This window comes from Protopterus annectens, chromosome 12.part0, assembly GCF_019279795.1.
Source record: "Protopterus annectens isolate FY-2018-M chromosome 12.part0, PAN1.0, whole genome shotgun sequence".
Classification (NCBI taxonomy): Eukaryota; Metazoa; Chordata; order Ceratodontiformes; family Protopteridae; genus Protopterus; species Protopterus annectens.
In genome coordinates this window covers 481,756,746-481,783,767 of record NC_056746.1, presented here as the reverse complement: position 1 = coordinate 481,783,767, position 27,022 = coordinate 481,756,746, and the positions used below count along the sequence as shown (strand labels likewise).

The window sequence follows — 27,022 nt, the reverse complement described above, 5'->3', positions numbered from 1 at the left end:
AGCTTTTTGTTTGCGCCTGAAATTTTCACCCTTCTGTCTTACTTAGCACACCTTGATTGTGTACTGTCAGACATGGAAGAGAAATTCTCAAACCTTTATCCTGTTCATACCTTCAGACTATCAGCACAGTTCAGTGACAAGTTTCATCTGTCTTCCTATTCTATGTGAACTATGGTTTTCCCTCACATCAGGGTAAAAAAAAAACTTTAAAAGAGATTCCGGGGACGTGGTGACCGAGAAATGGGGGTTTGCCTTTTGGGGTGCTATCTATAAGAGTGCCGTATCAAGGTAATAAGTACTGTAGGAGCAAGTGCTAGGTTTAACAGATAGAGAAAAGTCTACTTGGAGTCAAGTAGAGATGATCTTTTCGGTATTAGAGAAAGTGCTAGTAACAGGGATGCTTAAAGGTAAGATTGAAAAGAATGGCACTCTGCAGTGTGCACTAGAGAAGTTAGATATGAAAGTAGGTAACTTGAGTTTTACCTGTTTAAAAAGTTAAGGTTTAGTGGAGAGTTACTATTTTTAAAACAGCAAGATGGACTGAAAGGGGTGGTTACTTTTGTATTTTGGTACTATGAAATATTGTAGGATGGCCAATAAATTTAAATAATTGAAGGGTGGATTAAAAGTGATGGTTTTGTGATTACTCACATAAACCAGTGAAAGTAGAGAGAAATGAGATATATGGTCAGATTAACATAAGAGGCGGGCAACTAGAAAGACAGTGGTATTTAACAAGACAACTTAAATGGGTGGGAGGGAGGGAAAAAATTCTGCCTGACTCAGAACAGAGAGAGCTGTGGTCTCTTTTGAAGTTTTAATATGCTGTTAAACAGAATGCAAGCAAAACACAAGGTAAAGAAAACAAACTACAGTATTCAAAATATAGAAAGGCAATACAGAAAGCTGCTTATGGTTTCCCCGATAATCCAGTCCAGCAATCCGCCCTTCACATGTTATATAAACAAGCAAGGGGACATGTTGTCTAACTTATGTGAATTTAGCAATTAAGAAACAATTACAGGGGAATGTAAAAGTGTACAGGAGTCCTTCTAATTGATGGAGAATGTACTCTCACTGGTAGCTCTTCCTTGTCTTACTGCAGAGAGCAGAAGAGGGGTAAAGCCATGTTTCCTGAAACAGTAAACAGGTAAATCCCAGGAATGCATCACTCCCAGACGATCTGAACCAGCAGCATATCCTAAATCCTTAGCAGCAGGAAGAAGCAGGAAGACATGCTTAGGGAGTCTACCAGCAAGTTTATCTCACCTCTACTTTTACCACACTGACAGGACTCATATGAATTCTCTGAATAGGGTGATATATTAGTATGTCCCCTTGCTTGTTTATATAACATGTGAAGGGCGGATTGCTGGACTGGATTATCGGGGAAACCATAAGCAGCTTTCATGCTAGAAACTCACAGAAAGAAGTCTCTTCAAACGATGCAGAGAGGGAAGGAGACCCTCACTCCATCCCAGCTCTGGGCTGGGCAAGGTCACAACAATGTGCTTGGGGTCAAATGCATATGGGACTAGGGATGGGGGAACTGTTGAGTCAGTAATGAATGCAGGATTTGATAGGCCTATTGCTGACTTCAGGTCATGTTCTTTAAGGATGAGCTCCCACTCCCATGAAGACAGGTCCTACAAGACCCCAAACAACTTCCTGAAGTCTAGGGTTCAAGATACAGACTGTCTTCAAACTGGATCAGGGGTGACTGGGATGAAGAATCCTGGCACAGAGAGCCACCACTGGGTTACAGTCAATCAACTCAAGGGACTACTGTCTGAGATATGGCCAATAACCAGCATGGTCTGGACAACTAATCAACCTCTGAGACCCTTCAAGGTGAAATATGTGCTACACCTCTCCCAGGTCCTTCATTATCTGAAAAAAGTAGAAGATGGACATGTGTTCAAGCCCTCAATGATCAAGTATTAGGACATAGCACACTTGGATCAAGAGGCCAACTCAGGAATGGATATACATACAGCATGGTGTGACTACTTCCTGCCTTCTAATCTTCAGCCATAGTGCTCCAGCAAAGGTTTTGGGATACAGATAGGACCTTCCTGCCAGTCTCCATCCTAGGCACTTTTAACTACCAACACTATGGGCACTTTCACCAACCACCATTCCCCAAGTAATGATAGACACATCATGCTTCCCTCTCCTATATCTAGGAGTGGCTGAACTGAATCACTGCCACTCAGTGCATTGCTTCACTTCATGCTCCACTCCCCAGCAGCAAAGACAGTGTTAGTTCAAGTGCTGTCTCATTATTTGTGAGCCATATAAACACTTAAAAGGTTTCAACTCTGGCATGATGAATGCCGGGACTGAGAGATGAACTGTGTGAATGAAAGAAATTAAGTAGAGGGTTCAGGGCCTAGGAACACTTTACCAGAGTAGCTTATGTGTCATACCATTCACCAGTGTAGGATGTGGGAGTCTGTCAGCATGGCAGTTTTTGACAAAAAAAAAATGCCAAAATGGAGTGTAAAAGAGGATACCTCCAAATGCAGATCCATCAAAGAGGATCTCTACTATTAATTCATTGGTTTTACTAATGCCTTCTTAAGCAATTGCTCAAAAAACTCATAATGACTTTAGAATAGTTAGTACTCTGCAAAGTGACCAAAATAACCTCTTTTTGCTTCCGTCATGGAGAAAGACTGGAATATTGTTCCCAGATGAGTCATGCATCATCCTTATTGACTTACAGAGTTTATATATCTATTCATAACTGTTTCATTTTTGGTCTCATATGCCCCCCCTACGTCTTTGGACAACAGTGAAACTCATATGGCCATTCCCTATCATACTGACAGTTTGATTCCATGAACAGTACATATTATATAATATTCATCTGCCCTCATTCTGTCACTATTTCTATGTTAAGAATTTCTTCTTGCAGAAGTTCTGCATCTTAAGAAAGTACATGTTCCCAAAGTTATGACAGATTCCTATCATAAGTGCAAGGATGAGAATATAAGTCCTGACACTATAACATAAACGGAATATTCCACGGAAAATCAGTAAATTCTGAAACTAGATGTTTCACCTTTTAAACATTTTTGCAGGGAGACCACAATCACCAGTCACCCTTCCACAGCCCTCTAAACTAGCTGTTGAGGAAAAAAAGCATGCAAGTAGAACATTCATATGTTTTTCACCTACCAATAACAGCTTAAGAGGGGCAACTAGAAATCTTGGGCTAAGTCTCTACATCAGTTTTCAGTTAGACAGGACAGCAAGAAAAAGTTTTATCAACACGTCAACAGTCAACTCAAAACTTTGTGTACTGTGGGATAACTTACAACATGGCACTAGGTGGACTACTGACTTAAATGTCATGTTTGATGCTCTCTGAGTACCCATTTTCTTAGTGCAAGTTGAAAAATGGTGAACCAGTCTGTTCCTTCAACAAATTATCTGGCCGTCAGTGGTTAATAGTATCAGTAGCTACAATGCAAAACCTCTATCTGTAACAAACTACATATAGCATGGGTTTGTATGAGAAACACATTTTCAATTATGTATCACTTGTAGCTCTCTAAAGGTTATTTACCTCATTTCGTCAAGAAGATATACTTTAGGAAGATATAACTAGAGAATATGACTCAGTATCTCTTAGGATAATTATCAATAGTTTGTTTGGAAGCTAAACCTTTCCTTAAAAACTAACATAAGACTTTCTTGACACTTTCAACATATTCTTCTTCACTAACAGTTTCAGTAGTTTTCATTCATATAGGACCTCAAATTTCACCATGACTCATTATCTGAAAATGAAAATATTGCAACAATTGCTGTGCCTACCCTCCTGAAACAGATAAATGACTTAAGTTGAACTGCAATTATATTACCAAACTTTATTTTCCATTAGGTCTATTTATAAAAGGAGCAGGAGCTCTCCGTATCTCCCACCTAGATAATTCTAAAGAGGGATTAAGGAGGATGCCAGTTCCACTTCCAAATGAAATTAATGGAAAATACAGTTGTTGTCTTGTCAATATCATTTGTCAAGAATATTTGTCTACAAGCACTTACCTCTAAAAATCGTGCAACTGGCATAAAAATGACATACTCTAAACAATTTAGGTGGGAATATGTATTCTAAAATTATGTCCAGTTGCTCAGTCTTCCATCACGTGGGAAGTACTGCCACAAGAAGCTTTAATTCCCACCTGAACTAAGACTCTGTCATGCCTAGGGCCACCAAAGTGTAACATGTTTTGATTTCACCAACAGGTTGCCCTAGATTCCAGCAATGAGATCACTGAATAGATTAATTCTGGATCTAGCATCCAGAGAACTGCACAAAGAATGGGAAGTTTAGTCTTGATTTATTAACACTTGAATAAAATAATATTTGACTGATTACCTTCTTCAGTTGTAGATTTTCTTCATACAGCCTTTCTGGGTTTTTACAGGCAGGAATCGTATGGCTGCAACCTAAAACAAAGATATTAAATTATTGGTCGTGGGTAAACACTGCAGCACAAAAATAATGAATCCCTCTGTCTTCAAGTTTAAATTTACAGCACATTAAAATAAATAAAACACAACTTGTCAGCAAATGGGGACTGCATAATTCATAATAAAAAATCCAGCCACTTCACAGTGAACGTACAACTGCATAATTCACACTGTCTGCCTCAAGATCCTACTCCCCAGTTTCAAATAGATGATTTTCATCTGAGATTCGATAGTGCATACCCTAACATTGTGAAAAGTAAACTGCGATTCCACCAACTAGCAGTGAATTCTGAAATTCACTGTTAGATATTTAAAATGTTTTTGGAGGGGGGATGTCTTATACCCTCTAATATGAGGGCAGTGTCCCTGACTCCTATTTATTTACATTAATTTCAAGGCCACTATATCTCAAAGTAGGAATACTCTCAGGTTCTGCAGTTGTGGACTTGGTGTTTATTCCCCTACCTCACAATTAAAGTTCTGCATCTCCAAGGATCGCAATTATGTTCCTCAGGATTTCAGCAGGCACCCTTATTTTCATTTGATAATATCCTGAAATGCAGTCATACATTTTTGTATTACTGCCAGCCTTTCAGGATTTGTAACCTCCAAGAAAATGCTATTCTGTCAAAAAATGTTTTTAGATTTTTGTTTGCGCCTGAAATTTTCACCCTTCTGTCTTACTTAGCACACCTTGATTGTGTACTGTCAGACATGGAAGAGAAATTCTCAAACCTTTATCCTGTTCATACCTTCAGACTATTAGCACAGTTCAGTGACAAGTTTCATCTGTCTTCCTATTCTATGTGAACTATGGTTAACTGTAACTGTTTCCTTTAGCCTTTTTATGCTGCTTTTTCTATAGTTCCTGCTTATTTTTTCAATAATTATTTGTACCATTTTCAGTTCATCTGATAACTTTCTTGGGGTGTAGACTTTAGAAATGGACTGTAGTTGCAGTTTCAGCGAGGATCTGTAATGATCACTGCTACAGGAATTTAAACATGACCGGGAGGTGCCAAGCAGTGAACCCCCAGCTAATGCAACTTGCTATAAAGTCTGTATATCATGCCCTACAGGATAGCCAAAGCAAATGCTTTTTTTTTACTACACAAATGGGCATCCAGTTTGTAATGATTAGAAAATATGCCAATGGATGTCAGTACAGCAGCCTCAAATACTGTGGGCAGATACATTTCTGATTAAGGCTGTAGTGGTAGTTGCTGCCCTGGAGGAATAAGTCATAATTTCTCAAGTCACACTCTTGTGTTTACTAGAAAAGAAAGAATCTGCTTTGTGACAGGGTCCCCCTGTTCTCTTTTTGTAAAAGATATACAACTAATCAGATGCTCTCAGTGTTTTCATTCTTTAATACAGTATTGAGCTTTCTAGGGTCTATATTAGAACATCGAAGTTTCAGGTCTTCGAATGTTCTAATATCAACACCTAGTAACTGAAAACCAGTAAGACCGAAAATTTAGAACATCAAATTTTTTCCTAGGGAAAAAAATGTGCTGTTCCAAAACACATACACACAACACAAACACACCAAACAAACAGCAATCCACACACATACACCTAAAATCTTACACCTAAACCTACAGTAAACTGTACATACACCACTATCTACCCACTTACCTTAACCCAAACCCTAACCCTAAGGTCCGTAACTATCGCACACACACCTCACCCGTGCCCTAACCCTAACTCACCTATCCCATCCTAACACTCATGTCCAAACATTCGCACACTTACCTGACCCATGCCCTAAGCCTAACTCACCTATCCCACCCTAACCCTCACGTCCACACAATCGCAGACTTACCTGAACCCGACCGTAACTTTCCACCGCAGAGCTGAAAATAGCAAAGCAATAGGAACGGACAACCAAATTCTTTCCCTAGGAAAGAATTTGGTTATCTAAAACTTCGCTATTTTCAGCTTTCGGTATTAGAACATTTGAAGACCTGAAACTTTGATGTTCTAATATAGACCCACTTTCAATGCACATCTACAAGTATGCAAGACTTTTTTGCATCTTTTCTGTTTGAGTAGTGGACTTGCAGCTGGATACAGTGACACATATAAATTTTAGAGATCACTTAAGCACGAAGAGGGGATTTGTTTTCGTGAAGGCATGCTGTCCTTGCTTAAAACTGTGTAGAATTCTTTATACATTCATGCTTACAGTTCATAAAGCCTTTTGTCTAAAGAAACTGAATGGAGGCCTCAGCTCAAGTATCCCCTTCAAAAGCTGTATCTCAGCTACAACAGTAGCTATAAGAAGGTACAGGGAGAGAGACAGTAGAAAAAAGAATCCTGATGAAGGAGTAGCTAAAGCCAGTATTACACAAAGTTATAAGATCTACAGAACTGACAATGCTTGCTCTACACCACTACCTTTACAGCATAAAGAAAAAGCTGGGCTGTTTATGCAGGCAAGATTTGTAAACCTTTTAGCCTCTTTTGAGCTAGATAAAATCTGCTGGCAAGAAAAGACAGATGTTTGGTATCATCCTGCTAGCCTCCATGCTGTGGGAGTGACAGATCTAAAATCTTGAGGTCAAGCTTTGTCTTCTTGTTAGGTCTAATAGCTTGCTGTGTAGAACAGGGTTATCGGTTGGCAAACAAAAGAAGGGCGTGCAATGGTTGTCTTGTCCAGCAAGAAGTGATAAGACAATGTTCTTTTTCTCCTCTCTCTTTTTACTTTTAGCAAATGCTTTAGAATCATTTCACTTGGAAGAAATGCATACAATAGGCCCTGATTGTAACTGATGGAAAATGTGTCAACAACACTTGGTTGTGGAATGCATGAAACAGAGGGTCCACTACCAAATTTCGAAATTTGATAATATCGAACCTCTGAATACCGAAGCCCAGAGGATCAAGGTTTTGAAATACAGAAACTAAAAAAAAAAATCCAAAACGTTAAAACTTACAATTTTACGTTTTTGCAGAGGGGCAAGCTCCCATGCACCCCCTGCTACTTAAATATATCAACTATGAGATCACACTACGGTGAAGGGAATGAAAAGTTGCCATTCTGCACTGTACAGCGATCTCCATCGTCAAGTTTCGATATTTCAAAACCTCGATCCTCTGGGCTTCGGTAATCAGAGGTTAAGTGCTTTGAAATTTGGTAGTGGACCCGAAACAGAACATAGGCAGCTGGTAATTGAAATTGGAAACTAAGATGGCTGTAAAATACAAGAACATGAAACTCCCCATTGAAGATATTTCGTCCTGCTAACTCAGTTGCCATCCCTTCAAGCCACACCTCCAGCACCAGAAATGCTATTTGAAAGTAGGTCAACATTAATCCAATTGAAAAAATCCATTCTGCATCAGAAGGAGTGTTCAGTACTTCTATTTTTAATTACTTAAATAATTTCCCAATTGAATTTGAATGTTTTCATTAGGTTTGAAATATTCTTCTTATTGTCTGTTTGAAACATCCTATGTTTGGTGAAGAAGAATTTATTCTAGAAGCAACATTATAGAATTACAATTTCAAAATAGGACAGGCAGCAGAAACCAGGAATATTTACAGTAAAGTATTTGTTGAATGTATTTGGCAATAAAGGCCTTTTTAAATGATAAATTACTAGGAAATATATGACTGGAGCTCTGTCATGGTATCTGAATTCTCAAAAGCACAGACATTTATTTTTTTTAATAACTGACAATCTGTTTGACTTACAAATTACTCTGCAAAATATATGTACTTGTCATGGACTATTTTATTAAAGCAGTAATTGGTAAAATTATTAATATTAGCTTTATAACATACATGCACAATATTTCTACAGGAAAGTAATGGTCGTCATTTGTATAACTTTTCACTTGCATTTAAAGTCTTTTTTTTTTTGCTAGCTTAGAATGACTCCATTATTTCCATTTATATAATTTATGATTAGAAACACTTGAGAAATATAATGCATAAATTCCCATGACACTGCGACTGTTGCTTGCCATTTTCCCAGATACATGTAATTGCCTTTTGATCACTATTGTATTAACGAACAACTTTGGACATTGTGTGATGTTTGTAATATTAACTCATTACATCCGAGTGATGCCTCCAGGTGCATCTGCAGTTAACTCCTACTGACACCTCTAGGAGTCAGATATTGCTTGCTCATGTTTGCATCAATAATTCCAAAACCATGCTATGTACAAGGTTTTAAAATATTTCATCTTAAAGCTTACGCAGTAGCAAAATCAACTGCATTAGTATTTGACCTCTGTCTAGTGCATGTAAATAGATATTATCTGTTGTTTTTTATGATATTAATTTATATAGCTATAATTTTCACATTTTTCTAAATAACTCAAATACCAAATAATAAAGGCAGAACTCCTTAGCCCCATATGAAAGCTCTCAGCTAGATGAATAAAATGTTGCTGACAGTATGTGTATATCTTGAGTGGTTGCTGAGATATTCTAAGTTGTTTAGAAAATATTCCAAATGTAATAGTTACTGTGTTTACTGTGAGTTATAGAATTCCATTTAAGGCCTAGAACCTAAAAAATGTGACTGCTATAAAAATAGTTTGTGCTGAAGAGTTTGCCACTTATACTTCTTTCATAACCTCTTTGTTCCAGAGATATGGACATTTGTTTGAAATGTAAGAACATAATTTGATTCTGTCAAAAGGCTTAGGTTCCACCCATTGGAATTTACAGTACAAACTTCCTGAGCTCCATTGGAGTGAATGAGTTAAACTCAAGATATTCACCCGATCTTATTCTCGTTATGTTTCTCACTTCTTATAAGGGAGTAGAGAGATGGGGAGGGGTAGCCCCCCGGTACCTAACTACTTTCTTACCATCTACCATACTCCTTCACTTTACACTTTCCTACCATAGCATCCATTTATTTAAAAATTTCTGCCATCTCTTTCCTTTCAAAATAATTTCTTTTCCATCAGCCAACTACACTATCAATTGTCTTAACTCATACAATATGGAGGTGCTCTCAGCTTCTAGTTCCTAATTATCACATTTTTGCTTAGAAACTAAATATATTGGATGTAAATTATGACAGGACATCTCTAGGTCACTCCATACCACATACAAAGTAAAATTCAGGATTCTTTGGAGCCTGCTTTCTTAATACTGATGGCAATAAACTAAAAATTCCTATATTTAAGCTCTCTAAATGTTGTCAAGTTCAAAAATGTGTAGAAAGTCTTGCTGAACCCCTTTCCCATACCTTCACCATTCACCACTCACATTAGGAAACATTTTCTGAAGTTTAGCCAGGAACAGAAATATCAATAGGGGTACTTTTATGAATATATTTGAAATCTGTAGGATTTTGTGGCACATCTGGGCATTAATCATACCTGTTTCCATTCATTGCTTGCACACTGAAAGTCTAGCCCCTCAGTCCAATACTGTTTCCATATGTTCATCACTGATTCTTTACATTTCAGCAAAACCATATAATCCATTCTCTATACTCTGCATTTCTTAGAATCAGTTATTTTCTTAATTAATGTTAGTTTAATAGAATTAACCCATCCCCATTCATAGGTTCCCTAGCTTCCTCAATTAATCCCTACATTATCAACATATCCCTATCTGCAAACCTAAACTTTTTTTCTAAGTTGCTCTATTTTAGTACTCCCTTAGCACTCCATAATTGATGCCAATACTTCAGGAATATGTTCTTTTTGCTACATTGCCAGAACAGGTTTCTCTCTCACTTATCAACTATTTGTGCCTGAAAAGGTATCGGCTCTCTGAACAAATTTTGCATATTTTTCCTTAACCCATTTTTGCTCTGTAATGGCAAATTCTTAAGTATTTTTTTGGTTGTTCTTCTTTCGGCTTTTCCCAGTTAGGGGTTGCCACAGCGGAACTCTGGTCCGCTAATGATTGGCAGTAGATTTTTATGGTGCCGAAGTGCCAGTCCGACACCCAACCTTCAACAAAGGCACACCCATTCATGCATGTCTTTTGAACGCCACTCGACCGTGGGGAGGACATGCAGACTCCACACAGAAGGCGCTCCAGCAGAGAATCAAACAAGATAAACTCTTGATGTCTTTAATCAAGGTTCTCTGTACACTTCTTACCACAAAAAGGAGTCTAAATTTCCTACATTAACTAATGTCTTAACTAGAATTAGCTTTCAAAGGGTATTATGATACACTGCTAGGCACAAATAGTAAATTTCCAGTTGTACTATTTAATAATAAAAATATTCAAGGTCTGGAACTCTGAGTGTAGCTGTCTCAACCAGTGCCAGCTCTTTAAGTAAACAGAAAAAACACCAACCAAGTGGCCAGATACACACCCCGTCCTTCCTATCCTTGCTCTTCAATGGAAGAACAAAAAAAAAAAAAAGAAAGAAAGAAAGAAACAAACAAAAAAGTCAACAATCCGATATCTGAGGCTCCCGAAATACAGGAGTGAATCCGGTCCTATTTGTGTATACTACTCCTGAACCTTCTTCTTCACATTTTACTAATTTTATTTTTTTCTTTTAAACTATAGAAAACTGCTTGGTGTAACTTGAGCAAGCAATTGTTATAGTTTATACCCATTACAGAGCTCTACAAAGTTCAGGTTTTATTATTTTTTTTTACTTTTAAACTGCAGCAAGCAGCTCCTAGAATGCACAATGTAGCAAGCAGTTGCTACAGACTGTTTTGACCTAGACCCCACACACAGAACTCTACAGCACTCTGGTTTTACTAGAAAAATATTTAAACTGTAGCAAACTGCTTGCTGCAATGTAGCCAGATGTCGCTTGCAGGTCAGACCACACAAAGTGCTATAGTGCTCAGGTTTGACTGCAAATGTAATACTGAGTATTAAAATCTAGTATGCACTAAAGAGCAATTGGGAGTCAGGATGGTGGATCAGAGACCATGCCCCCTAACACTCTGTACCCAGGGCAGATGCCCCTTTTGCCCCACCTTAGCTAAGCTACTGAAGACTAGCCATATGTTTTGCCAACATCATTCAGTCCCAAGTGACCTAAAGATGCCCATCTGACCAACTGTATTCACCAGATCTTTTTTGACAAAGAAAATGTAAATAAATAAAAAGGAGACAATATTTCATTTACAAGAAACATTACTATTAACAGTGTTGTAATGTACTGTAAAATCCCAATCTAAAATGTAAGTGCTTAATGAAATAACATACTAGGTAGCACATCACTGCACTTTCCTTACAAATGGAAAGAAAAAACAAAGAAGACAATAAAAATAACAAACAAGTGATTATAACTATTTACATACACTTATTAAATTGGAGGCTATAATTAAAATTGGAGTGCCCAGCTATGTGTCAAATTGGTAGTAGATGGTACCACTCACACTATACTGGAGGAAATTTCTAACCTGCTAGCTGACAGATTTGGTGCAAACTTCACCCCCTCATCCCCACCAGCCATATACCAAAGCATACCTGACACCAGTTCACTATCTAGTACCTGAAGAGATCAAATCACATCTGCACTCTCCAAGGTCAAAAACACGACCTCAATGGAACCATCATCTATCATGCACTATCGCAAATAAATTAAAAATCTCAGCACAGGCGGAAAAACTTTGAAGATACACAGATAAATATAAAGGGAAAATACAAAATAAGCAATTTACTGATTACCCAAACAAGTTTTACAGACAATTGGGAAACAAGGTAAAAGAAATTGAAAGACCACAAAAAAAAAAAAAAAAAAAGAAGAAATAGATACATTTTGGAGAAGTACCTATGAAGATCCTGTGGAACATAACAAAGATGTTAAATGGATAGAAGTAAAAGAAAGAATAAGAAGTTTAAAGGTACAGGATATGAAGTGGGATGAAGTAACAGCCAGAGAGATTGAAACAAAGTTAAGAAAAGCCTCCCATTGGAAAACTCCAGGCCCAGATGCAGTACTTAACTTTTGATTAAAAGTATTAACACCTTTGCATGAAGATTTAGCCATGAGTAAGAACTATTTATATGCGCACCCTGAGCAGGCACCAACCTGGCTAACAACAGGAAAAACAATGCTCCTACTTAAGAGTGAACCTGCAAGCTACCCTATAAATTACAGACCAATAACTTGCCTTCTGATGATATATAAACTATACATGGGAACTGATGCCAACAGAGTCTATAGTCATTTAGAAGAAAACTCAATTATGGCAGTATAACAAAAGTAAAATAAAATAAAGTCATATGGAGCAAAGGATCATTTGTTGTTAAATAAAGTCATAGTGGAGAACTGTAAAAAGGGGAAGAATCTAAGTATGACGTGGAATGACTACAAGAAAGCATTTGATAGTATCCCACATTCATGGACAAAAGAGTGCTTAAAAATGTATAAGATACACTCTACACTGATCAACTACATTACAGTGACCATGAAACAATGGCAGACCACTTTGCAATTAAGCCATGATAAAGGACAAATTATTATCCCAGGGATAAAAATTCAGAGAGGGATATTCAAGGGTGAACCGCTGCTATTCTGCCTTGCCCTTAACCTATCAAGCTGTCTACTTCACAGCTTAGGTCATGGCTATAATTTGGCTCCTAGAAAACAACAAAGTGTAAAGACTTCTTGTCTTCTCTTTGTTGATGATTTAAAACTGTATAGCTCATCAGATGAGGAACTGAAAGTACAACTGCAAGTTGTCAAAACGTTTTCAGATGATATAAGAATGTCATTTTGGTCTTGATAAATGTGCAAAAGCAACCTTTAAATCAGGAAAACTGCAGCACCAGGAAAACATCAGTTTGGGATAAGAATGTGATATAAAAGAACTTGAGCAAGAGGGAGTGTATAAATATTTGGGAACTGATAAAGGATCAACAATAAAAAAATTAACAAATGCGAATAAAACTTAGTAAGGAATACTTTAGAAGACTTAAATTAATTCTGAAAACAGCGTTGACATCTAGGAACAAAATCCAAGCTATAAACCAATATGTTCTTCCAGTCTGAACTTACAGTTTTGGAGTACTTGATTGGCCCCAAAACATGTTGGATAGATTAGATAGGAAAACAAGAAGGATGCTTCATGCTCACCAAATGATTTATAAAATCAGTGCATACCAAGATTATATATTCCTTGTTCCGAAGGAGGGAAGAGCCTCCTTGAAATTGATTACATGTATACATCTGCAATCGTGGGACTCCACACACATATCTGCTGACCTCACAAGATCCAAACATAGTGAAAGTTTTGAAATATGAGGAGAATAAATCTAAGATGACTTCTCTGCTTTATCTAGCAGAAGCATATTAGCATCAAGCAGGAATGGAAATCATACCAGAAGTAGATAAAAATTAGGCAGCAACTGAATGTGTCAAAAAAACAAAAGAAAGAATATAAGGTGAAGGACCAGATGAGAATGCAAGAAATGTGGAAAATGCATAAATATAGTTACAAGTATAGACAATGTCTGGAAAGACCTCATGTTGATCAGGATCAAATGCAGGAATGGTTAAGGAGAGGTGAATTCAAACCAAGAGTTGAAAGGTTAATATTGGAGGCCCAAAATAGTATGCTACATACATGCTGGTTTACAAAGTCCATTGAACATGTGGGAGAAACAGATAAGTGCAGGTTTTGTAAAACTGAACTGGAAACAGTCGCACACCTCATTGCTGGTTGTGACATACTAATGACAGAAGGACTATATACTGAAAGGCATAATAATGTGGCAAGACTGTTGCACTGAGGAGGATTATGCAAACATTATGGTATTGAAGTGGCTGAAAAACATTGGAAACATGAGCCACAAAGCATCATAGAAAATGATGATGTTTACATCATATGAGATCACGCATTACCAACAGTTCAAATGACAGATGCTAGAAAACTGGATTTAGTGGTCCATGAAAAGAAGACAAAAGTAGCATTGATCATTGAAATCACCACGCCCAATGACTACAGTGTCTCACTTATGGAGAGACACAAAGACATAAAATATCAGGATCTGCAAGCAGAAATGAGAGCAATGTGGAAGAAAGATACCCAGACAGTTCCAACAGGAGTAGGAGCAACGGATCTTATAAAAAAGAATCTACAATCGTATTTAGATATGTTACCAATCCATGTAACCCCGTATGAATTTCAGGAGGAGTCATTATTAGGCACATGTAGGTGCTACGAAGAGCACCTTTGGCTGACATCAATGAGTGAAACAATACTAATTTCATGGATTTTAATCATACTTTGACTTAGGAATGGGGCCCATTCCCGTCATGGTATTATAAACCCAAAATATTTGGAGAAATTAAAAAAGGGAGGGACCAGATAACATCCCAGTTTGCTTACTAAGCAATCTAAAACAGGATCTAGCTGATCCACTTGCTGTTCTCTTTAACCATAGCCTGAGATCTGGCTTTGTACCAGCAGAATAGAGAACAGCAACAGTGATCTCCTTGCATAAAGGGGGGCCATCAACTGACCCTGGGAACTATAGACTGATAAGTCTAACCAGCCTCATCTGTAAGGCCATGAAAGGATCATCATGGACCTTATCAGCAAGAACATAGGTGACCATCAAACTCTAGACCTAACCCAGGGTAAATTGTGCTTATTGAACCTGGTAGACTTCCTAGAGAAAGTCACCAAAGGATGAGGGTAAGACAGTGCATACCACCTATTTGGACCTAGCCAAAACCTTTGACACAATCCCCACTCAGACATCATTGAAAAACTCTCTCAGCTAGGTGTTAACCCTTACATCACTAGATGGGTAGCTAATTGTCTCACAAACAAAACACATACTGTCAAAGATGCTGACTCCACCTCTACCCTTAGACCCGTCATCAGTGATGTACCACAAGGATCTGTACTGGGCTCTTTACTATTTGAATTTATTTCTTGGAAGTCCAGGCTAAAGTAGATGGCCTTTGACTTACTAAGTTTGCTGATGATTGTAAATGATGCAATCACTGAGTCCAGAATGATGTTAATATATTACAGGAGGGGCTAACACAAACAAATGACTGGTGCCAAAGTCAAAGTCTAAAACTAAACACAAAAAAGTGCACTATTATCCCATTTGGCAAAGCGGAATTCCCCATTAATTACAATATTGACAGCACCCCTCTAAGTTCAAACCCAGTGGTGCAAGATCTGAGAACACAGGTCGACAGCAATCTGAACTTTAATCGCCAGGTTTCCACTGTGGTAAGGAAAGCCTTCTACATTGTACATCTCATAAGTAAAGGCATCACATCCAGGTCTAAGGATATTATAACGCACTTTACTCGACCCTAAATTAGACCATTAACAGAGTATAATGCTTCATTCTGCATATATTTCACCAGATACCTGAAACAACTGGAAAGACCACAGAGCTTTCTCACTAAGAAGATACAGGGCCTCCAAACCATGACCTATTTGAATATTCTGAAAGCCCTGTCACTATACTCTGCATCATACAGGCTACTGAAAGGCGACTTGTGCCTGGCCTACAGGGCAGTCTCTGATCCCGACCTGATGGAAATGCTGCACATCTGCAAATCAAATGGCACTACAGTCACTTGCTCTAGGGATCTCATCTATGCCAGTGACATTAACAGAACATGCTAGAGAGACAGGTATGTCTTCCAGAGATTGCTGCTGCTGCTCTGGAATAAACTTCCAATTCATGTGACGCAGATCTCCTCACTGACCCTATTCAAGTGCAACCTGGACAAATATATGGGTGACCACAAATTCACCTGGGGGTGGCACCCATGTCCCGCATGGACAGGTGTAGTTGGTGCTGATCTGTAAAGTACGTCCATCTAACCAAGGACAATTGGGGAAACCCGGCTTATAAAGGCTCTATGGCCCCTAGCCTAGTAATCTATGAACTACTGAATAATGATGCAATTTAAAAAGGAAAATAAAGAACAAGAAAAGTATGTGAAGAAAGTTGAAGGTCTAACTTAATACTAGTGCGGTACTGAGGAAAGGCATTTAACTTGCAAATTTCACAAAAGATAGATTAAAACTGAAGGGTTAAGGGCAGGGCTAATGTACAGTTTACTGGTACTGTATGCTGAGTATGCAGGTCCCAGTTTAGCTCTTTTCAGTAGCTATCCAACAATTAATTGTTTCCTATTTATTCAAGAGAGGGTCAGGCCTGACCCCATTAATTCTAGATCCTGAAGTTTTAAGAGTAAACCTTTATGGTGTTGTACAGAGAGTGGGAGGGATATTCTGCTTCCATCTTCTCCCTATACATTCTTTTTTGCCAACAATAATAGCAAACTGCAGGTAGTTTGGTGGTGTGGTGATATGTCTATGATATCTACCACTCCTATAAAGTGGTTAAAAGGTGTAAGTGCATGGAGTTTTAGACCCATATGTAGTTAGCCTTCTGAAGACTCCTCCTAATGGTCCAGAAAAAAGGGACAACCACAAAAGATATGTTGCCAGTTTCCAACCCTAATCTCAAAACATCTCCAACAGTGATAAGAGGTATTGGGAAACATTCCAGAAAGTCTTGCTGGGTAAAGAACTATTTAAATAAACATTGCCTACCAAAAACAAGTGGCATTTTCTGGATTAAGCTGCATATCTGGGTGTTAGCAATATTTTAGGCTAAGATAGAGATGGTATCTCAGCTTCCAAATCTCTCTCACACAACCCATAAAACATCTTTGTTAGGATGTGCTTTATTCCCAATAGGATCCTATATGCCTTATTTTTATTTATTTATTCAGTTGCATGACCAGCGTAGGGCACTGATCCAAATAGACTTATTTCAGTCTCAGCCCAGACAAATACAAATGGCAGCAGAGATTCACCCTAACAAGAAGTATTATGAACACAAACACAATGTTGTGTGCAGAAAGCAATAAATCAGTAACAGTAATAAAAATAATAATAAAGTTCACATAGGACAGTGGACAATAGGAAGGGATGGTTAGAATAAGGAGGGAAGAAGAGGAGTGTTAAATAGTGAGAGGATGAGGCACAGAGTGTAAAATATAGCAAAAGTAAGGGCATGCAGAAATTATCTATATACAATATACATATAATTTGGAAGAAATGTCACATATTAGTTCATAGGTTCATAGGTAAGTACTAGGCTATCTGCCCAAGGGCATTTATAAGCCTAGCCAGAATGTGTTGGCTTTCGCCACCCCCTTAGATTAGTTCCCTGTGCCTCTGTCCAGCAGAGCTATTAGTTCCCTGCGCTACTATCCAGCAGGGCCATTAGTTCCCTGCGTCACTGTCCAGCAGAGCCAGTGCAGTGATCCCCAGGGTAAATTTTCTGTTTCCCATCCACCTGTCAAGGTTTCTCTTGAAGAGTGTTAGTGAGGGGCTCTGCCTGATGTATATTGGAATCCTGTTCCAAAGCATGGGGCATCTCTGGGATATGAATCTATCCCTCCAGCGCATCCTATTTATCGTTGTGGTAAGGTTTATATCTCTAGAGCGTGTGGCTCTCTGGGATTTGTTTATTTTTAGGTGGAGCATGTCTATCAATTCTGGGTTGGACATGGCCTTGTATGTCAGGCAGAGATCACCTCTGAGTAAGCGTATCCAACCGAGTACAGCTGGAGTTTCTTGAGTTGGGCTGCATAGGCCATCTGTTTGAGGCCAGTAATCCTCTCGGTGAGGTACTTTTGTGGCCTTTCCAGCTGTTGCAGGTGTCTTGTAAGGTACATCCCAAATGGGGCATTGTATTCTGTGATGGGTCTAATGAGTGATGAGTAGAGAGGCACAATAACCTCTTTTGCTCTAGATGCAAACCCTTTTGTGATTAGGTGGGCCACATAGAAGGATTTTCTAACCACCTTGGCAATATGATTAATAAAGGAGAGATTACTATCTACTTGGGTCCCCAGATCCCTTATTACATTTTCTGTATTTAAGGGACTACCACCTATGTGGTAGTTCGTGGGTACTTTGTTTTTTCCAAAGGGGATGACTATGCATCTTTTGGGATTTAGCTTGAGGCCATGATTTTGACACCAGGTATCCATCTCAGTGAGACCCATCTGGAAGGTGTCTGTATCAGCCGGAGAATCAATTATGGCCCCTAGTTTGCAGTCGTCTGTGAACTTGGTCAGCCATAGTCCTCCTATGCTTGCCTGTACCTCTAAGAAGTATATACCAAACAGGACTGAGCCCTGGGGGACGCCACTTTTAACTGGTTTAGAGTCGGACGTAGAGCTTGCAACTCTCACCATGTGGGTTCTATCCATAAGCCAGTTGGCAACCCATCTTGTGACGTAGGGGTTTATGTTCAAGCTGGTGAGCGTGTCTATAATACTAGAATGGGGAATGGTGTTGAAAGCCTTTGTGAGGTCTAGGTAGGCTGTGTGGACCTCCTTTCCCTTGTCTAATGCCTTGGTAACCATCTCAAAGAAGTCCACCGGGTTTAGGAGACATGATCTGCCCTTAACAAAACCAAACTGGGTTGGGTCCAAGGTTTGGAGGTTCCCAATGTCTCTGTTAATGAGTTCCATGATGATGCGTTCCACAGCCTTGCAGACCAGGCTAGTCAGGCTTATAGGGCAATAGTTCCCGGGGTCCATTGTGGCTCCACCTTTGTGGAGTGGGATAACTGTTGCTGTGCACCACTCTGTGGGTACGTAGCCTGTAGAGAGGCTGAGTTTGAACAGTGTGTTTAGATGAGGGGTTAGTTCATTTTGGAGCTCTTGTAAGACACAGCCTGGGACCCAATCCAGTCCCATTGAAGCTGTGTTTTTGGCTTTGGATAGGGCTGTTTTAACCTGTGTGTCAGTGATTGATGGGGCCCTACATTCTTCTGGTATGGTTATGGGCCATTTAGGGGGTGAGAGAGGGGTGAAGTTTGCACTAAACCTGTCTGCTAGAATGTTTGCAATATCAGTCGGTTCAGTGTATTTTGTGCCATTCTGCACTAACTCAGAGCAGATCTGAGAGTTTCCACTTAAGTTCTTGACATAACTAAAGAATGCTTTGTGGTTATCTTTGGAGTCATTGGCAATATTTCTTTCGAAACTAGCTTTGGATGATTTAATGAGGGATCATAGTTTCTTGTTGATACTGATCAGGAATGTCTTTCCTTCTTGAGATTTTACTCTTTTCTGTACTAGTTTCCTCCTTCTGTTGTATAGCTTGTTTATGGCAGGGGTCCACCAGACTGGTTTCCTTTTCTTGGAGGAGTGAGTCTTGGTTTTACTTGGGATAGCATGATCCATGCATTCCTGCAGATGCTCATAGAGTGCCTTTGTAAAGGTTTCAGCAGCTTGGACAGCATTGTCCTTTAGCATGGGGGCTGTGAACCTTTCCACCTCAGTCTTAAGTAACATGAAGTTTGCTTTTGAAAGGTTTTCCATGGTGGTTTCCTTGACTGGGGGTGGTGGTGGAATGTGGATATCCAGAGTGATTAGTCTATTGTCTGATCTACCAGTGAGGGGTTGACCTCCGGTGTGGAACACCGGTCGCCCATGTTGGTGATGACCAGGTCCAATATGTTGTTCCCTCTGGTGAGGGTGTTGACCAGTTGATCCAGGGTGTTTGGGTTTATAAATTCTAGGATGCATTGGGCAAGGGAGTTAGTACTTGAGTAGTTCTCCCAGTTTATGTTTGGGCAATTGAAATCACCCAGTATTAAGGTGTTTGGTAGGACCTTCATATTTCCCAGTGTCTCCAGAAATGCAGAATGGGGGTCCCGGGCCATGGTGGGTGATCTGTAGCAAGCTACAATTTGGATTGCAGTTTTGCCCATTGTTAGTTGCACATGGATGATCTCTGATTGTGCTACGCCATTAACCTGGAGGTGTGGGTATCCTTGATTAATATGGATACACCCCCGCCTTTTGTGTTTCGGTCCTGGTTCTGTGGCCGAAAGGTATGGTACGAGTTATAGCCTAATAGTGCTGGGGTGTTCTCAGGAGCCTTAAACCAGGTTTCTGTTATTGCACAGATGTCGATTTTCTCCATACTGAGGAGTGCCTCGAGTGCGTGTAGGGAAATACTGTGAAAAAGACAAATATGCCTGATGAAGGGGAGAGTGGGTGATTAGGTGATATGTCCAGAGGGAAAGCATTTGCAAATTTACTCAGACTTGAGCACAAAATATTGGATATGACGGCCTCAGCAGTAGAGCCTTGATTTACATAGTTTATCACAGGAACTTACAATCCAAAAGACTAATTATGGGTAATCAGAACAGGAGGTTTTATATAATTTAAGTTTTTTTAATAATATTAATTAATTATAAGAAAGTCTGTAAGTAGCATCAAACCCATGTCTTTCAGTGAATATGAGCCAAGAAATGATACCATTATAATTAACTAGCTGAGTCTAGCACCTTAATGTTTGGACAAGCTTTCAGAAATCTAAATGTCTGGAGAAGTATTGCCTCCAAGAGCATGAGACGGCAATAATTGATATTTCCTTCCATCTGGGACAAGTTCCTTTTGCAAAATCAAGGACAAATAGGGGATTCTGAGAGAACAGCAGCTGTATGTACTCACTAGATCTTTTATTCAACATTGCCCTAAATATTTTCAGTGGAGGAGTTAAAAAGATATGCTATATGTACAAAACCTAGGGAAAGTAAACATGTAGAATGCCTGCACTTTGGTCCAAATTTAAGTTTAAGATCTTCCAGTTTTTGAAAAAAACTACATTAATTTTTCCATCAAATTCTGATTGAAAACCCTGACTTGAGGTTCATAATGTACCTTATTAGTGTCCATAGAAAGTTATAGGTCTCATTTATCTCTCTAGTAGGGTTATAATTTACTGTAATCAATTATTTTAATTACTCTCACAAAAAAAAAAGATTTAATTACAAACATTAGATCACTTAAAAGGCAAAAACAGTGCAGTTATTTAATGGAATTACTGAATAAGGGCTAAAAAGCTTTACAACACTTTACAGCTGTTGTAGGGTCAGATACAACAAAAACTTGGATTAAAATCTACCTACCCTGTGGCAACTTGTATAAGTTAATGTCCACAGTAGAGGTAGGCCAAGGTTCAAATCTAGCACACTTCAAGTTTTGGCGGCGCAGTGGTGCAGCGGTTAGCATTGTCGGCCTCACAGCAAGAGGTTCTCTGGTTTGATTGTCTGCTGGGGTGTCTTCTGTGTGATGTCTGCATGTCCTCCCTGCATTCATGTGGGTTTCCTCTGGGTGCTTCGGTTTCCTCTCATATTCCAAAGGCATGTGTTTGGAGCATTTCTCCCTGGACCTCCGCTGAAAATAGGCTCTGTCCCAGTCGGACTTTCCCGGTAAAGAAATGTTAAATAAAATAAAAATAGCAATACTGATATATTAACAGATAAATTTGATGCAAACTTTTAACTTGAGACAGAGGACAAGAGAGAAGACAGTTAAAAACAGATATGTACTGTTAAAATGAACTTAAAAACAGGTAATCAAATGAGAATTTTTCATCCACTTAGCTCAATTGTTTAATAGTTTTGGACTGACAAAAACACAAGTGGAAGGCTTGAATAAAAAGCTCTTGGGTCTCAAACAACAGTAATTATATTTCATCATTACACCTGCCTAGAAGCAATCACAATGCCTGCGATATAGTCTAGCTCTCGATTTCTCTCAGAAAAAGGCAACTGGGATTTAATTCAAAAAAGTTAAACCACAAGCAAAACTTGCTATTTACTGCAATTACTGAATATAGGCTTAATAGCCTTATAACATTTAACCAGATGTTGTAGAATCAACAGCAACATAAGGAGGGTGGCCTAATGGTTAAGGTGGTTGCCTTACAAGTACAAGGTGCATGGTTTGACTCTCACAAGGGATAATTGGCTAGGCTTAAAATGGCTCGCAAGGGCAGTTAGCTTAGTACTAATCTATGAACCTATAAAACATTTCATTTTATAATTTAGCAATCTCTAGATTATCTAAGAATACAGTCATTAACTCTAGATCTACTACAGTTAACTTAGCTGTTTAATACAGTTCTGCATACCCCCCCCTTCTTACAACCATAAAAAAAATCAGGAACAATAATAAATTCAACGCCTCCATTTTTCAAACTGAACTTAAAGCCCACAACTGGACAATACTCAAGTCTCTTCCTCTTGAAGAGGCAGTTATCTACTTCAACACCACCTTCCTCAAGATTCTAGATTCCCATGCTCCAATACGGTCCATTAGAACTAAAACCAAAACCGCACCATGGCTCTCTAAGGAAACAAAATCCAAAATCCTATCTAGAAACAAGATGTGGGTCACATGGCGTACCTCTAAAGACCCACACTCCCACCAAACCTTCCGGCAACTTAGAAATGAAACTAAAAGAATGATCTTAAATGATAAAAAAACTTCTTCCTCCACCTCCAACACAAACACCTTAATAATCCACAAAAATTCTGGGCAGGCTTAAACAAGCTCCTGCATCCAGGCCAGGCAACCACCCCGACTCCAACAACTTGCAAACAACAGTGCCCTGTAAACATTGCTAACACATTCAATAGTTTCTTCACAGAAACTATACAATCCCTGGTCACACAATTCAAACAAACAACCAGCCCACTCCACTACCCATGCCAGCAGAATACTACAACTACATCAGATCATCTATTTACCTTCGATCCAGTACCCATATCCTTTATAACATCTCTTCTTAAAAACTAAAACCCACTAAGCTAGCAGCTGACCTTCTCCCAGCTGAGTTTCTGCAAAAAGCAGCTGAGGCCATTTCCTATCCCGTCTCCATAATCATAAACCGTACCTTGTCAGAAGCCTTCATCCGCTCCATATGGAAAATGTCCCACATTATTCCTCTCCATAAAGGTGGTAGCTCACTAGAGCTAACCAACTACAGACCTATAGCTATACTCTCACCCCTGGCCAAAATTATGGAAAAGTGTGTCCACAAACAACTGATGGAACACCTCACCAAAAATAAAATTCTAGCCAACTCCCAACATGGCTTCAGGCCAAATCACAGTACCACATCAGCCCTACTATCCTTTTCTAATACCATCAATAACTTCAGAAACAATAATAAACTATCATCTGCTCTTTTCTTAGACCTCTCCAAGGCCTTTGATATGGTGAACCACATTCAACTCCTCCATACATTAAAAAAACTATCACTCAGCAATTCCACGCTGAAATGGTTCCAATCCTACCTGTCCAATAGGCAACAGGCTGTTCTAAGGCAGGACAAATTATCTACATGCCTACCTGTTACACTTGGAGTTCCCCAAGGATCTATTCTTGGCCCTCTTCTCTTCACCATCTTTGTTAATGACCTGCCCACAATCACCCCCATGCCACATGCATTCAATATGCAGATGATTCGACTATCATCAGCACTGCCTCCAACCTGGCAGACCTCACTGCTTCAACCCAAGACACCTTCAACCTAATAGAAAAATGGTTCTCAAGTCGACAACTAGTTCTCAACCCCAACAAAACAAAACTACTTACTTTCTCACCCACTAACAAGACTCTTCCCCCCACCTTCTCTATTACATCCTCCAATGGAATCACTATATCACCAGAAGCTCACACAAAGCTATTAGGTGTTACCATTGATAACTCCCTTAAATTTGACACCCATTTCAATCTTACCATCAAAACCGTCAATAAAAAGCTTGGCTCTCTCTATAAAGTAAAACACTTTCTCACTCATCACGCTAAAATTACAATTGCCAGCACACACCTACTATCAACTCTTTTCTATGCCTCCCCCTTCTTTACAAACCTAAACAAGACAACCCTTAACAAACTTGCTTCTTGTTACAATCACATAGCTAGATTTGCCACAAATTCCACCTTTAGAACGCACCACTGCACTAACTTGAAGCAACTAGGGTGGTTAGAGTTTTCCAGCCAACTCCATTTCAACCAACTCAAAACGGCTCACCAGATACTGTATCACCCAGAGAAAACACCAGCTCTGAAAAACATCATTCACCCCTATATTAACCTGCAATCTTTACGCTCCTCCAATAAGATCTTAGCTCAAACTACCAAAGCCAATAATTCTGCTGGGGATTCTCTATTCTCAAACTTTGTAGGTAAAATGTGGAACTCCCTACCGACCATGCTCACCTCAGAACCCTCACTCCTACAATTCAAAAAAAAGCTTAAAGCCCATCTCAATACTCTCTGGCTATGTCCCTGTTCCAAACCTGATTAACCACTATCATTTACCCTTCTCTTACCTCACTATCCTTAACCGCTTTTTAACAAGGCGCCTCGCCTTTGTAACTGACCTATGTTTTTTTTTATATGCTGCTGTTGGTTTTTTTTTCCCAAGATGTGATGTATCTTTATATTGTATTTAGAACTCAACTATCTTCCTTTTTTTGCATTAACAATGTTCATATGTCTGTTATGTACCTGGAGCTTTTCTCCCCGGGCCTCCGCTGAAAATGGACATGTATCCAGTCGGACTCTCCCGGTTAGCAAATGTAAAATAAATAAAATAAAATAAATAATACCTTTTAATATGGCTAAAATGTCAATTTGATTCCTCATCGTTGCTCCTAAATGTTTATCTACTAATCTTTAATCTCATGTATACATATTTCCACCACTTGCTATCTCAGCTTAAGTGATAATGATCTTAATAGTTTGGGGGGCTATATCAAAACAGAGATCCCTCAGAGCCACTGTCTGAAACTGTAGCTTCCTCTCAAACATTCTTCCACCTGCTGCTCAGTTTTATTATACTTCACTTTATTGTACATTCTGAGACACTCTGCAACTTTAAAACATATTTCCTTTTATTTATATTCTAAGAATCTCAGGGAGTAATAGGCCAAATCATCTAAATGCCCTACCACCACCTTGCAAAGAGTATATGTATCTAGGAGTCCAAAGACATTCTAATAGGAGTGAAAATACATTTCTGATACAGACAAAACTACTTTTCTATAGTCACAGTCATCATTCGCTGGTTGTAATATCAGATTTCTAGTCATCTGTAGGTAACATTAAAGCCTCTTGAAAGGCCATACATTTCATTGTTGTAGCCCTCAGTTCTGTCTGCTGCCTCCACTAGCAGCATTTCACCCCAGCAGGGCTCCCTCAAGGACGTCTTTTGTGTGAACAGGAAAAAAATGTAGAAAGCCACCACTCTTCACTGAGGCCCATGTAGCCTGCTACTGCTGCCACTCTGTAACCTGTGCCTTGAAACTTTGTATGTTGCTTTTTATCTGTGTGTGTTTCTTGCAAAACTACAATTGTAGGCTTATAACCTTTTTAATTAGATTGGAACTACCATTTGAGTCATGGGTACTTAGTAGGTATCAGGACCAGGAGACCACTGTGTCTGAGTATACCAATTGCCCAGCACATTACCTGATTAACTTACTTGCTCAAGGTCAGACAGAAAGCAAATGAAGGATGATGAACTTGTACACTCTGGATTACAGGAAGCAGTATGTTAACAGCTCATGGGATTACTACTGTGCTAACTGCCAGACAAACTCACATGGACAACATAAAGACCAAAGGTACCGCAGCTGGGAACTAAACATGTGAACCAACAGCTGTGAGGCAGAAGTGCTAAAAGTACATCACAGTGTACTTCCACAATGACAGTTAACAATAACAAAATTGCATGTCATATCAATATGTGATTAGGTCACTTCTGCACCCTCATAGGTTCATAGATAATTACTAGGCTAATGATCCCGGGGGTTCTTATTAAGCCTAGCCATGCTTTTCAAAGGTGAAAATCAAACCCTGTACTTTGTGTAAGTAAGGTAAACACCTTAACCATTATGCTGACCCCCAAACCCTTATAAGTACTAGGCTAATCAGGACATATTAAGCTTAGCCAATTTCTTTCTCCAAGATGAGAATCAAACCCTGTACTTTGTGTCTTGAGGTAAACATCTTAATTGTACACCGACCCCCAGCCTTTTCCCTTTATAGGATTGCAACCCATCAGTTGGCCTCCCGCTCCCTTGCAAAAACATTTTGTGAACCCAATAGTACAATCAATAGAGAAAATTCATCGCATTTACACATTACTCACTTGAGCATGGTTGTGGATGATTCTGATTCTTTTCCTTTTCTGGACAGTGTTGTGTCTTCTTTTTTCTCAGAAAGTTCTGCAGCATCTTTTTATACTTACTGTATTTCTGAAATCAGCAGATGACATTTGGTTAATTATACGCTGAAACAGATTTATCTCAATTTTTTAGCACGTCTGCTAAAGATGAATAAAGCAAATACCTCCTTCAACCAGAGCTTTCAACATTTTGCACAGTCAAAATGGGAACACAGGCCGTAACAATGCTTGACAGAGAGACATCTTATTTTTGCAGTGTGTGAGAACAGTGCTAGTTTTATGGTTATAGTTTTATGGTGCATAGGTCAAATGTTCTTTCAATGAAACACATTATGCTTTTGTTTTAATGAGACATACATCATTCAGTGCTGCATACTGTGCTTTGCTTTGTTGCAGCATTTCTCAGTAAAGATACATAGGTTATAGGTTCATAGGTTCATACTAGGCTATCTGCCCTTTAGTATGGGGAACTATACCCATTATTTTGCTGTGCCTCTGTTGAGCAGTGACACTGAGGTAATCCATCCATTGGTCAAGATTTCTCTTGAACAAGGCCAGCGAGGTGCTCTGC

The 27,022-nt window shown here is 39.0% G+C and overlaps 1 protein-coding gene across 4 annotated transcripts in view; it reads right to left on the bottom strand.

Moving 5' to 3' along the window:
• The window catches only part of LOC122816649 (IQ domain-containing protein E-like), a 292,142-nt gene extending 265,625 nt beyond the window's left edge, over positions 1–26,517 (bottom strand). For 3 of the 4 annotated variants that reach the window (XM_044089582.1, XM_044089585.1, XM_044089584.1), the window contains exons 1-2: positions 26,416–26,517; positions 4,391–4,461 (exon numbers count right to left, since the gene is read on the bottom strand). In XM_044089582.1, coding sequence (XP_043945517.1) covers positions 4,391–4,461; positions 26,416–26,500 — 156 coding nt within the window. In that variant the 5' untranslated portion in view covers positions 26,501–26,517. The remainder of the gene's footprint in view (positions 1–4,390; positions 4,462–26,415) is intronic. The other variant, XM_044089583.1, reaches the window with a different exon arrangement.
• Between the last annotated feature and the right edge of the window lie 505 nt (positions 26,518–27,022).